The sequence below is a fragment of the Homalodisca vitripennis genome, chromosome 4, assembly GCF_021130785.1.
Source record: "Homalodisca vitripennis isolate AUS2020 chromosome 4, UT_GWSS_2.1, whole genome shotgun sequence".
NCBI lineage: Eukaryota > Metazoa > Arthropoda > Insecta > Hemiptera > Cicadellidae > Homalodisca > Homalodisca vitripennis.
Genome location: NC_060210.1, coordinates 94,949,260 through 94,961,391, shown reverse-complemented (window position 1 = coordinate 94,961,391; position 12,132 = coordinate 94,949,260). Strand labels below are relative to the sequence as shown.

The window sequence follows — 12,132 nt, the reverse complement described above, 5'->3', positions numbered from 1 at the left end:
TACTACATGCTTATACTTGTATAGTTTTACACTCAAGGTTGTATGGATATAGGTTTACAATAGGGGCTGCGATATACGAAAGGATTTTAAGAAGCGGGAACGATCGAAACAGAGATATACAGAACGTCAAAAACTGTAGACATTTTCTCTTCTTAGCCTATCAAAATGTACAACTGCCAGTAGGCATTTTAAAGGGTCTGAAATGAAAAAATTTCGTAGCAGGGTAAAAATCTAAGAAAAATATATTTTGTACTAAATTTTACTAAATTAATTGAGTTAGTCCTTTCTTACAAGGATTTGCAGGTTTTCATAACAGGAGGTTTTCTACGCTGATGGTATTTTTAATTGCTAATTATAACAGTTTTCAAAGAAAACAGTCAGTTGGGGTAACTTTAGGCCACGCAGGGTAACATTTTACCACTGTCAACAATGGAATAAAATTGAAACTAATAATTACATATGACTAGTCAAAGATTATACCACAACTTCATCCTTTACTACTGTTTCTTGTTATTTCCTATGTTCTGAGTCTAATGGTCTGATTCTAACTGAGTGGGTGAGATTGTCTTTGGAATTGAATGTCTTCAAAACGTGCTTCTGAGAGTTGCGAATTCAAGTTCAAAATGTAAGTATATTTTATTTAACTAGACTTCAAACAAGTTAAGAATAACAATCTAGATGTATACAAGTTTTTGAATGCATGAATTAGTGGCGTTCTCATGGTTTAATTCTCAAATACTTACAAGTCTATCAGGTAACCTCACATTTGTTTAAATGTGGGGTTACTTTGTACCGGTACAAAGTTACCCCAGAAATTAATAAAACAGTCAAAATGTTTGATTAATTACTTAATTTTGTATTAAACTGTGAACAATGCAGTTTTAACCCTTTTAACCCCGGCCATTAAATCAAGTGATGTGCCAGAAATCCCAAGCCATTTTCAGACAAAATGTAAGGGTTTTGTAAAAAATTCATAACTCAGTTATTTTTTAAGATATTTAGGTAATTCTTTTTTTGTTTTACTTCTTTATACATTTAGCTTACAGAAATATACGAATAAAATTATTATTTTGAAAGTAATTTTTTTTACATACATTTTTTCTGACAAAATAACTAAAACTGTTCATAATATAAATTTTAAAAAAGTTTTAAAACAATATTTACATCACTACAAAATGTAAATTTTCAAGATATCCATCACTCAAATCGTCGTCACTAATCACATCCACACCATTTGCAACTAGGTTACTAATTAGTGTATTTTCACTTACGGGAGACTTTGAACGATGTCTTTTACTCATTTTGAAATCAAACAAATAATAAACTAAACTTTAACTGCCGTACTTTACACTGCTTTAACCTAAAACTGTGAAGAACAGCTGATATACGTGATATACAGCTGTCTGCAACAAGCGTGAGCAGTCAGTCGAGACGAACTGCAATTGCTCAGTCACAGACTGACAAAATACGAAGTCAAACCATTACAAACTAATATATTTCGATGCAAAATATCTTTGTGCACAAGTCTGTGAAACTTCAAAGCATTTGGTGAAATAGGTGGCCAGTAAAGTAATAAAAAGTACACGTCCGCACTATACGGACGTCGGGAGTTGACGCCATTTTTACGACGTCCGTATAGTACGGACGTCGGGGTTAAAAGGGTTAAATATAAAGATAAATAAACTTACAATTTTATGTACTTCATAGTTTAATGTCTACAAAGTTTCTTTTGTTCCAGAAATCATGCCCCGAACTCATACGAGGCTGCCTGGTACCAGAGGTTATGGAGACCGAACTAGGTATACCACTGCGACTTTGTACACTATTTTAGAAGATATTAAGTCAGGTAAAATTGGCCAGAGAGAAGCAGCAAAGCTTTACAATATTCCTCGGCAAACCTTAATTAACAAATTGAATAATAAGCATGGCCTAAATGTGGGGAGGCCAATGATATTTTCTACTGACGAAGAAATATCATTTGTTCAGCATTGCATTCACTGTGGAGAAATGGGTATTCCCCTAGCAATGATTGACTTGCGATATATTATTAAAAATTATTTGGATTCATCTAAAAAATCTGTTCCGTGTTTCAAAAACAACATGCCCGGCTATGAATGGGGACAAAGCTTCATAAAAAGGCACAAAGCAGAACTTAAAGAATGTTTTGCTAAAAATATAAGCCAATAACGAGTTGCAGTTAGTGAAGAAGAAATAAGAACATTTTTCAAAAACTTTGAAAAAGAAGTTGTTGATGTACCACCATCAAATGTACCACCACCCAAGTATGCTAGGAGAACAGAAGAGGAAGAAACAGTACATAGAGTAAGTAATGAGTTCATGAACTACATAAAAGGTGTAAGAGAACAAGACCTAAAGTTACGAGTAGTACAAAAATTAAAACTTCCTGTAGAACCTGGAAGGAGTGTTTCAGCCGAAGAAGTTGAGATTTTTTATCTATAAAAAGAAAAACAGAAGGTACTAAAAGCAATAGAAAAAGAAGAACAGCTAAAAAAGAAGGAAGAACAACAGCAAGCAAGATTGGCCCACACCCAAATGTTGCGTTCAGGACCGAAAACCCGAGGAGGATTCAGAAGACGTGGGCTTTGCCTTAAGCTAATTCAACACAACCAAATCAATGCAACTCCCTCATCAAGGTATTCCAAAGTCCCAAAACAACTCACTTTCTCCTAATGTAAATGGTGAACAGTTAGAGCCAACCGACTTGTTAACCGACATTAATGTTGATGATTATGTAATTGTATCGTACATTGACAAACTTTTCCCAGGGAAAGTCACTGAGATCAATTTAAATACTGATTCACCAAACACATATAAAGTTAGCTGCATGATTAAAAAGGGGAGTTACTGGGCATGGCCTGAGAAAATTGATGAACTATTTTATGAAAGAGAAGATTTATTCAAGAAAATTGATGAAAGTGCTATAGTTTTAGTGAATAAAAGAGGTATGTTTAAATTAAAAGAAAGACTTGTGTTCTGAAGAAGAATTTGAAATGTATTGAAATAAAATAATATTGTCTGAAATATGTAGGAATACACTTTAATTTGAAAATAAGTTTTTGTATTTCTTACCTAGTTCTATATTTTCATAGACTAGTTTGGGTTCCTGTATTGTCTAACAATAAATCTGTTTACAAATAAAAATGTGTTCCTTATGGTTTTATTTATTTTATTATAACCTTTCTTGGTAAGTTCTAATGCATTGATATTGTGTTTTGAGAGAGCCTTAAGCATTTTTCACTTATTGAAACAACTAGTACAAAGTTTAACCTATATCCATGAAAAGTTCCTTTTTCTCAAAAAACCATAAACAAAAACAGCTGGTAATTGAATAACTTGTAAGTGGTTAAAATATATAATTCTGGTCAATTATAAATGGTTAAAAGTTGCCCCATTATTTTAGGAAATAGAATATTGTTGTTTTAAGTGCAAATTTTTAGCAATGGTCTAAAGTAACGCCCAGAACAATGGTAACTTTGTACCACATTAAAGTTTAAATATTTTACATCTTACATCAAACTTAAAATATATTATTGGTCTTAATTGTACCAGGAACGCATAAATACACAGCTTACATTTGTTATAGAGTGAGTAGTGAATTTATTGGTTTCAGAATATGAAAATGTACAAAAAAGTTGGTCCAAAGTTACCCCTATTGAATGAACTGTCTAAATCCCGTTGCACACATTTTTTTAGTAAAATTATGCTATAAATCTGTCAGTTCAACTCATTTATGCACATCTATCCATGAATGGGACAGCAGGGAACTGGAAGAAAATTGTTGGCATTTGTGAGGTCTTATGGTTTAGTGGCCATCAATTATATTCGGTCAGGGTCCTATTTAAATTTTCTACAGCCAGCGGGGCCGGATAGTATTCCTTCGATATCCCCGGATTTATAAAAAAAATTAAAATGAACTTGCGACTTGAAAATTTTACATTTTCCATTGTGATAATTAATTTGTATTTTAATATAATTGTCGTGTGTATGTTTTGAATCTGCACTATTTTGTTTTTAGCAAGTAATGCAATTTTTAACTCTTATAAATTGTATGCAGACAAGAAAATATCGACACGTTTTACATATTATTGTTAGCTTTATTTTTTCTAATATATTTAATACCATTGTGCAAACACACAAAAATAAATTGCTAGGCTACTATGTTTCTTTCTTGGGTAACATGGGTAATACACTTCAAAAACTTGAACACCGAAGAAAATAGTTGATTGTAATTTTCAACTACATAATAAATAAAAAATAAAACGTGAAAACAAATCATAAATTGTTAAAAAGAAGTTACCCTTAAGATAATGTTAAGTTAACATGTTTAATAATGAAAATAATATGATAAAAACTCAAAACTTTTATAAAATATATTTTAATGCGAAAATGGTACTTTTCAGTTTTAACTAGTTCCTTCAAATTTGGAGTTGAGGATGTGCAACTGATTACCATTACTTAAAAAAAGACGAATGGGTGTCAGGCGTGCGTGATCTGAAGCGGTTTTTAATAAAGTTCATTTTTTAAGGCCGACTCACATGAATATGTAGAGCCAAACACTGTGCACAGTTTATCTGCCAATTTGTTTAATTCTGGGTATTTTTCAGCTCTTACATACTTAATCCAAAACTGGTCGAAATCGAGGTCTTGGGATTTGAGTAAACTTTATTATCAAAACAATGTTTTCTTAAAAAATCAATAATCTCCATTTGCGAGGCAGTATTGAGTGAAAAAAATCTGCGCTGCTTTACTGATCCAGTCACCATTAGGTTTTTAAGGGAAGCAGTTGCTTAGCACTTGTACAGTATTTCTTGTTTTCCCAAAATCAGAATATCTGGTTTCAAAATTAACTTTTAAGTTTATTAAAAACTCAAATGGTTCAATATCAATACTGACAGTTTCAGCGCAGATGGTTTGAGTTTAAGAAAGTGCAATCGTTCGTCAGTGATATCATCATACCAGATATCAATCTTATTTTAAAACTCCTTACTTCCGACAGAAGTTCACACACAAGCATTTCTTTTCCTTGTATCTTCAAGTTTAATATATTCAAATATTTGAATATATCTGCTAGAAAGGCAACCTTCCCTATATTCAGCTATGTGTTAAGTAAGAAGCCTATGTACTCCCTTGCATTAACTTCTTTACCTTCACACTTAAGCAGAAACACTATTATATGTTCAATAACTGTAAAAACACTCTGAAGAACCAAGCCCTTGCTTAACCACCGAACATTGTAATGAAGCAGCAAATCGTCAAAAAGTGCAATTGTTTCTTCAAGAAGGGCTTTCAACCCACGACGGAGTAATGAAGTTTTGGAACGTATGAAATTGATGATTTTATTTACAACTCGCATTTTACGATTAAGAGCAGGACTTAAACAAAATTTTGACGGATGATGTAATGGTAGAATACTGCATTTTTATTACATCTTGGGTCACTTATTATTTGAACAAGTAAGCCTTTGTCTCAGCCATTGCCCGAGCTCCATATGTTTTTACCGATTATATCTTTTTCAAATCTAAATCTGCATTTTCAAAATAAAAACTCTATTAAAGCTTTGGGCAAATCTTGTCCACGAGCATGAGCTTCCATTGTTGTGATAATTTGAAGTATTTCAACACACTGCTCTTTAGCGTTGTATAATAATTTTACAAAAACTACCGGCTGGGCCCATCAGTGATATCACCTGACTCATCTAAGGCCAGTGCAAAAATATCTGTACCTACTAAAATTTGTTTTAACATTTTATTATTTTCATCTGCTTACACATTTGTATATATATAGTACTTGTGACTGCAGAAAGTGGAATGTGACTAATAATGTCAACAACGTCCTGTTTGGTCTCAAATAACGTATTCCCTGCCGCCAATTTTTTACAATGTTTCCATTTATTAATAGCTTTCATTATTGTGTTTTACGAGAGTCCAAAAGAGGCTTCTGCACATTTTTCTTGTGCTGTCGTAGATAGATTGGATTCAACGTTTGAGTGGTCATTGAATAATTGACACATAAGGAATCAACTTTTGACGTTCGTAAAATTGCTGCCAATTGGAAATTTTGTATCAAATGATTTATGTTTGGTCTCAAAGTGACGTTAAACGTTCGCACTTTTGACAACAGATACAGTCTGCATACAAATCAAACAAACGGGTAAGGCCCAGTTCGATTTGAAAACATGAACAAATCTTTATCAGTTCATTTTGATAAGAACTGTCTATTCTCACTGTCAACTTTTCTCTTCTTACCATCCATTGTAGCACCTGCAAAACTGCAACTCTCTTATAACATTTGCAAAAACCCCAAACAGCAAGTTAACACCAAACACAATAAAAATGCAGTCTGTAAAACAGTCCCAGTAAAGAATCCCGAGATAATCGGTGCGTATCCGGTACAATCGAATATTAATACTTGAAATCACTCGCTAAACTCACTGCAGCGTAGCACATAGTGAGTAAAAGTTTGTCATATTAATATAAAAAAAGTTGATAATTTATTATCCACAATGTCCGCATTTTATCGTATTTTACGTTCTGCTCAACAGTTGTTTTACAGGCTGTTCCAAACGATCCGGACCTGGCCCGCGTTTGCCATATGACTGAACTAGTGAGTGGGGTTTTATATAAAGACTAACACTTATACTTGCATCTTCTTTGTTAGGAAGAAACTGAATACTTTGGTTAATCTCTCTGGCTTAATGTGCTTTCAATCAGTTCCAGGTGAGTTTGTTTTGGAGATCCTGCTTCAAAAATCAAGAGGGCTAGAGTATATTGTATTTTTTTGTTATGTTTTGTTTATGTTGTTTACAGGTTATCACGTGTTTCACATTGTTTAAGTTTTTAGAAGTTTTATTTATTTATATTAACTGTAAACGTGTTAAATTGTAATAGTACTTTTTGAGCAGTTGAGATCTTCGAGCAGTTTTTATAGGTAGGTTTTTGTATATATTTTAGGTAAGTAATTGTGATATATTTGGATAACAAGTGCAAATAGGCTACCTGACAATAGCATGCATAATTTTGTTTACAGTCCTATAATTCAGATGAATTCATGGTAAATATAGAGTTGAGTGATATCCCCTAAAATGACCTATTATCACATTTAAAGTATTTTTGACTATACCCATGTAAACTGTCCATTACCATGGATTTAAGTGAGAAAACTATGAATATATACTAGGTCTAGGTTTCAAAATTTATTTATTTTTTTTATTTCCAATGCAGTAGCCATTATTACAATTGATTACAATAAGTACATGCATAATACAAGTTAGCAAAACGACAATACTTCTATAAATATTAATTAATAAATACGCTAACTTATAAATTATACAGTAATTGTCACTTAACGGCCGTAGCGGCAAAATACGAGTTTCGCGTTATTAACTTATTGGAATCGTCCTACAGAACAAGTCAATATAAGGTTTGACGGGGTGGAAATGAGAAATAACGAAGTTCTAGAACATAAAAAATGGAACAACTGTTCAAGCGCGGAGCAATATTTCCATGTTCTACATCCACATCGGGCATCACTTGACCTTTTGTGATTATGATTCAACCTCGTGATGACGTCATCGGATGCGGCGCCATTTTTGCAAACGTAAATGTAAAATAACAGTGAAATGAGCAGAATTTTGATCCAAATGAACAATGTTTTTCTTAAATTTCGAGCTACAAATTAATTAGTTGTTATCGAGTTGAGACGAGTATCTCCGGCCACCGAAGGTGCTGCCGAAGCCCGCATGTCAACAAAAGAAAAACGTCCACTCGAGATAGTACCTATAAGTAAAATATCAAATTCTAGAGGGATTGATCAGAAATATAAATTGAATTGTAATGGAAAGGCAATTATGTACCGTGGTAAAAATGCTAGTATGCCAATGGTAAAAATGTAAGTAAATTTAAATTTACGCTTACAGAATGTATACTAATGAAGGCTTCATACATTAAACTAGGAAACCAAAAACTTAGTATAGAATCTGTCAGAATCAAAACACTTTGGCTTTGAATCTTGTAAAAAGACTTGAATAAGAAACCTAATAAAATTATAAAAATGGTCAAATACAGAAAGAAGGACTTATGAAGAAATCTTAGCAAGAAATATTTGGACATAGCTGCAAAAGTTCTGAGTCTGGCTGCACACCATTATGATTAATCTTGTTTTGCACAAATGAATCACTAGCTCACATACTCTGTTGTTTCCTCGTAGTCAGTATGCGCAGGTCGCTTATTTAGTGAACTATAAGTGATTCTTGTAGTGTAGTAAGTAATTTTGTTGGTATTCTGTATTTTATTTTGCTTAGTAGTGCCCAGTTCTTACTTACAACTCTTCTGTTCTCTTGTTTGATTTATTAACTTTTCTGTATGTTTAAGAGATTTCAGTTTAAGAAGAGACTAATTTTTGTAATGCTTATAATAGACTTTTATTGTATAACAGTCTTTGCAATTTCTTTACACTGGAATATTCCAATATAACAAATAAGTATGATATATAAGGCCATAATACACAATTTTTAATACAGTTGATTTGCAGTTGATATATATATATATATATATATATATATATATATATATATATATATATTGTGTATTTAAAAAAATTGTGTATTATGGCCTTATATATATATATATATATTCAATTATCTCAATGAATGTGCGCGTAGGCACAACTATACATAGACATTCTTGATAGGTTACTTAAAATATAATTTTTAGTCATTATAAATTGCTAAAGTTTTTGCACTTTGTACTCCATTAATTATGGTTTCTTGACATAAAATTGCTGACATATTAAAAAGAGAACGTAGCAATAAAACAATTTTATAAAATTAGATATTAAATAATTTGTTTTATCTTTTTATCAATACAGCTCAAATTAAATCTAAATCATTCATTTATTATGTACTAAAGCAAAGAATTGTATAATGTGATGATAGCATTATCTATTACAGTCATATTGTACTTTCAATCTAATTATTGTCAAGAAGTACTATAACGTATTGTATAATTAAGTTTAATAATTGTTTCTTATGAAGTACAAAGGTAATGTATATTTAAAAGTAAATTTTATTTAATAACAATGGTGGTATTATTTTTAGGTTGTTAAGAGTTCCCTAACACTCAATATGAACATAATTTCCAATTGTGTGGGGCCGTTATCAAAGGATTATTTATCAAAACTCCCCCATCACGTGACGCCTTGCACAAATCTTCATAGAATACTGCCTAGTAAAGAAGGGTCTGCCGGTATTGAAGGGCTGCTGAATAAATCATTCCCGTACTCGTCATCCGTGCCAGTCCCTCTCATTCCACTCACCGAATCGACCCGAAGTGGTAAGTGTTCACATGGTAATTATCTTACTCAATAGTAAGGGAATTGAGTTTTTGCCAATAAGAACAATGTGAAAACATCAAGCAGTTTTATGTCCTTATTTTTTATTGTAGCATTATATGGCCTGTCTTATTTTAACAATATATTTAATATGCACTCAAATGCTTTTTATTTATTTTGTTTGTTTGTTAAGAGTATATTTTTTGAGTATTTAAACAACAAAGTATAATAAAGTTTGGTATATATTCCTGAATAAGCTGTAAAACAAACTAAAGAGTCTGGATGTGTATTAATGATATCTTTAAAATGAGACATCTACCATAATTCTAAGACTAAAAATGTAAAACTGCACGAGATTTTACATTTTTGTTATGGTGAATAATTCAAGGTCATTTTATTACAGCCAGCTCTTATTAGACAATAGACAAATTTCTTTATTGACCTATTCTTTAAGAATAGTAATGGAGTCGCACATTATTACAAAAATATACTGTAAAATAACTATTATGCATTTGTATTTTGTTATATGAGTGAAACAAAGTCAAGGTCTATTTTGCAGTCTTCATTCTCCATTACAGGTGTTAAGTAACTCGTCAAGTGAATAAAAAGGCTGGTTTACAAGGAGGTTGTGCAGTCTTCTTTTCAGGCATTCGTCTTCAGTCCTCTTATTGATTCTGGAAGAGCGTTCCCTACCTTCCGGCATTGGCCTACATTGGTAGGATGGGTTTTCTTCAAACATTGCTGTGCAATGTGAGGGCAGAACATGGTTTGTTGCATGGCGGGTGTTGTATGAATGGAAGTCTTTCCCTGTTTGAAGATTCAGACTGTGAGCATGTAAAATAACTTCTTGAAATACAGAGCAGTGAATGTCACTATATACCATGTGGTTTGGAAGGCTTGTCTGCAGCTTTGTTGAGGTTCAAGGTCAGCGAGGATTTTGATGGATTTTATCTGCACCCTGTTCAGATTTCCAGCAGAGGATCTGCCCTTCACAGCAAGCCTAATATGGCTTTCTACCAATGAATAGTAGTCTGTTTTTTGCTGTTTCTAAATTTCCAATCCATTTTATGTGAATAACAACATATATACCTGTGTTTAATTTTTTGTAAAGGCTATCCACATGCTGTGTGCAGTTGAGACTCCCAACGAGGATGACTCCTAGGAATTAACATGGTTTTCACTTTCTACGTCAGGTATTTTTGGAATGTAGTCTTTTCTTTTGCTACAATTCATCTGTATTATTTTTGGTGGATTAACAGCCAATTTGTTTTTTCTGCAGCATGTTAGTGCTATTCCTATGGTCTTGGGATGTATGCTAGGAAGTCTTTGAAAAATGAAACAAAGATAACTGGGCTAGGACAAATCCTTGTGGCACTCCAGGTGTGACTGGTTATGGGTTTGATTGATAAAGTTTTTAAGGCCATTTTTACTTTTTAGGAGTGCCCTACACTTCTACTCCCTGTATTCTCCCTGGGACAGATCTTACAAGCCGGCTGTCTGCTTTACCATTAATGCATAGAGATTAAGTTTATTCTGTATGAGATCGTATCCCAGACAGCCAGATGCTTTGCTACAGTCGAGGAGAGCAGAAATAATTTTGTATAATTAAATCAACTAAATTATTTGTTAAACTCTCATTCTATAACTCATGATTATGTTTCAGCTCTAAATGGTCTTGACCCAACAATAAGTTTGATAAGGGAGAAAATGAAATGGCAAATGAAAAAAGACAAAATTATATCAACTGTGAGGAAAGACAAGAAACATATTAGTAAGTAGTTAAGTAATCTTGTTTATTTTCATAATTTATGATTTAATGTATAAATCAGTCTGTTTGTGTAATAAAGTATGCTATTGATATTTCTCTGGTTCTTCAATCCAAAACTAAATAAAATTAAATTGTTTTCAATAATATTGCAGTTCATGTAAGTTCAAAATAATCTTTCTGTTACAAGTAAATTAAGAAAAAAAATTTAGTACAGGTATTTCAGACTAAATCTTTACATATATTTCTAATTAATATATATTATATATATATATATATATGTTGTACCTAAGTATGAGAGGGTTGTAACAATAGTAAATAAAGTTATAGCCTTTTCAGAACCTACAAGATAAAATATTTGTTGCACTGTATTGACTTATGAGTTGACACTGTACTTTATCTATCAAATATGTCGTATGTTTTTGGTTTGATAAGCTGTATACTCCAATTACAATTCTTGTTATTAATGGCACAATGTTTCTAGTTCCTACATAATATTTTAATTTATTATAATTATATACAAATTGTGTAGGTGAAAAGAAGATTAAAAAAGCTAAGAAGGCCTCTGCAGGCAGACAGGTGGAAGTGCCACGAGGCGTTGCTGTTCTAGCTCAACATTTGGACCGGGACCCAGACCCTTATTTCTCCGGAGTGAGTTTATCTTTGATTAGTATAAATTAGAGTGGAACTATAAATAGATATAAATAAAAATTCTTTACTCAAATTATATAAACAAAGTTATTTTATTTTTTATAAAGTAATTGTATATTGCATTATACATGGTGATAAACCCAAAGAGGTCAACATTGGGCCGCCCCCAGAAAATATTAATTTTTAGAGCAAACCTTAAATTAGGAATTTTACCTAAATGTTTATGCTTATTACAATTATGTATTTAAAATTTAAAAAATTCAGTCGCTATTTTTTAATATAGCAGTCAACTATGAAATTTCTTATGGAAATGCCTTTTTTTCTGACAAATTTGGTTTTACATGTAATTTTATCCTTGGTATTATTTT

At 32.0% G+C, this 12,132-nt stretch overlaps 1 protein-coding gene across 2 annotated transcripts in view; it reads left to right on the top strand.

The window, feature by feature from the left end:
• The first annotated feature begins 6,791 nt into the window (after positions 1-6,791).
• LOC124359807 overlaps positions 6,792-12,132 on the top strand; it is a 30,568-nt gene continuing 25,227 nt past the window's right edge. The window contains exons 1-4 of one of the 2 annotated variants that reach the window (XM_046812850.1): positions 6,792-6,948; positions 9,116-9,350; positions 11,012-11,119; positions 11,646-11,764. In XM_046812850.1, the coding sequence (XP_046668806.1) occupies positions 9,143-9,350; positions 11,012-11,119; positions 11,646-11,764 (435 nt within the window). In that variant the 5' untranslated portion in view covers positions 6,792-6,948; positions 9,116-9,142. Of the gene's footprint in view, positions 6,972-9,115; positions 9,351-11,011; positions 11,120-11,645; positions 11,765-12,132 lie in introns of both variants that reach the window. The other variant, XM_046812851.1, reaches the window with a different exon arrangement.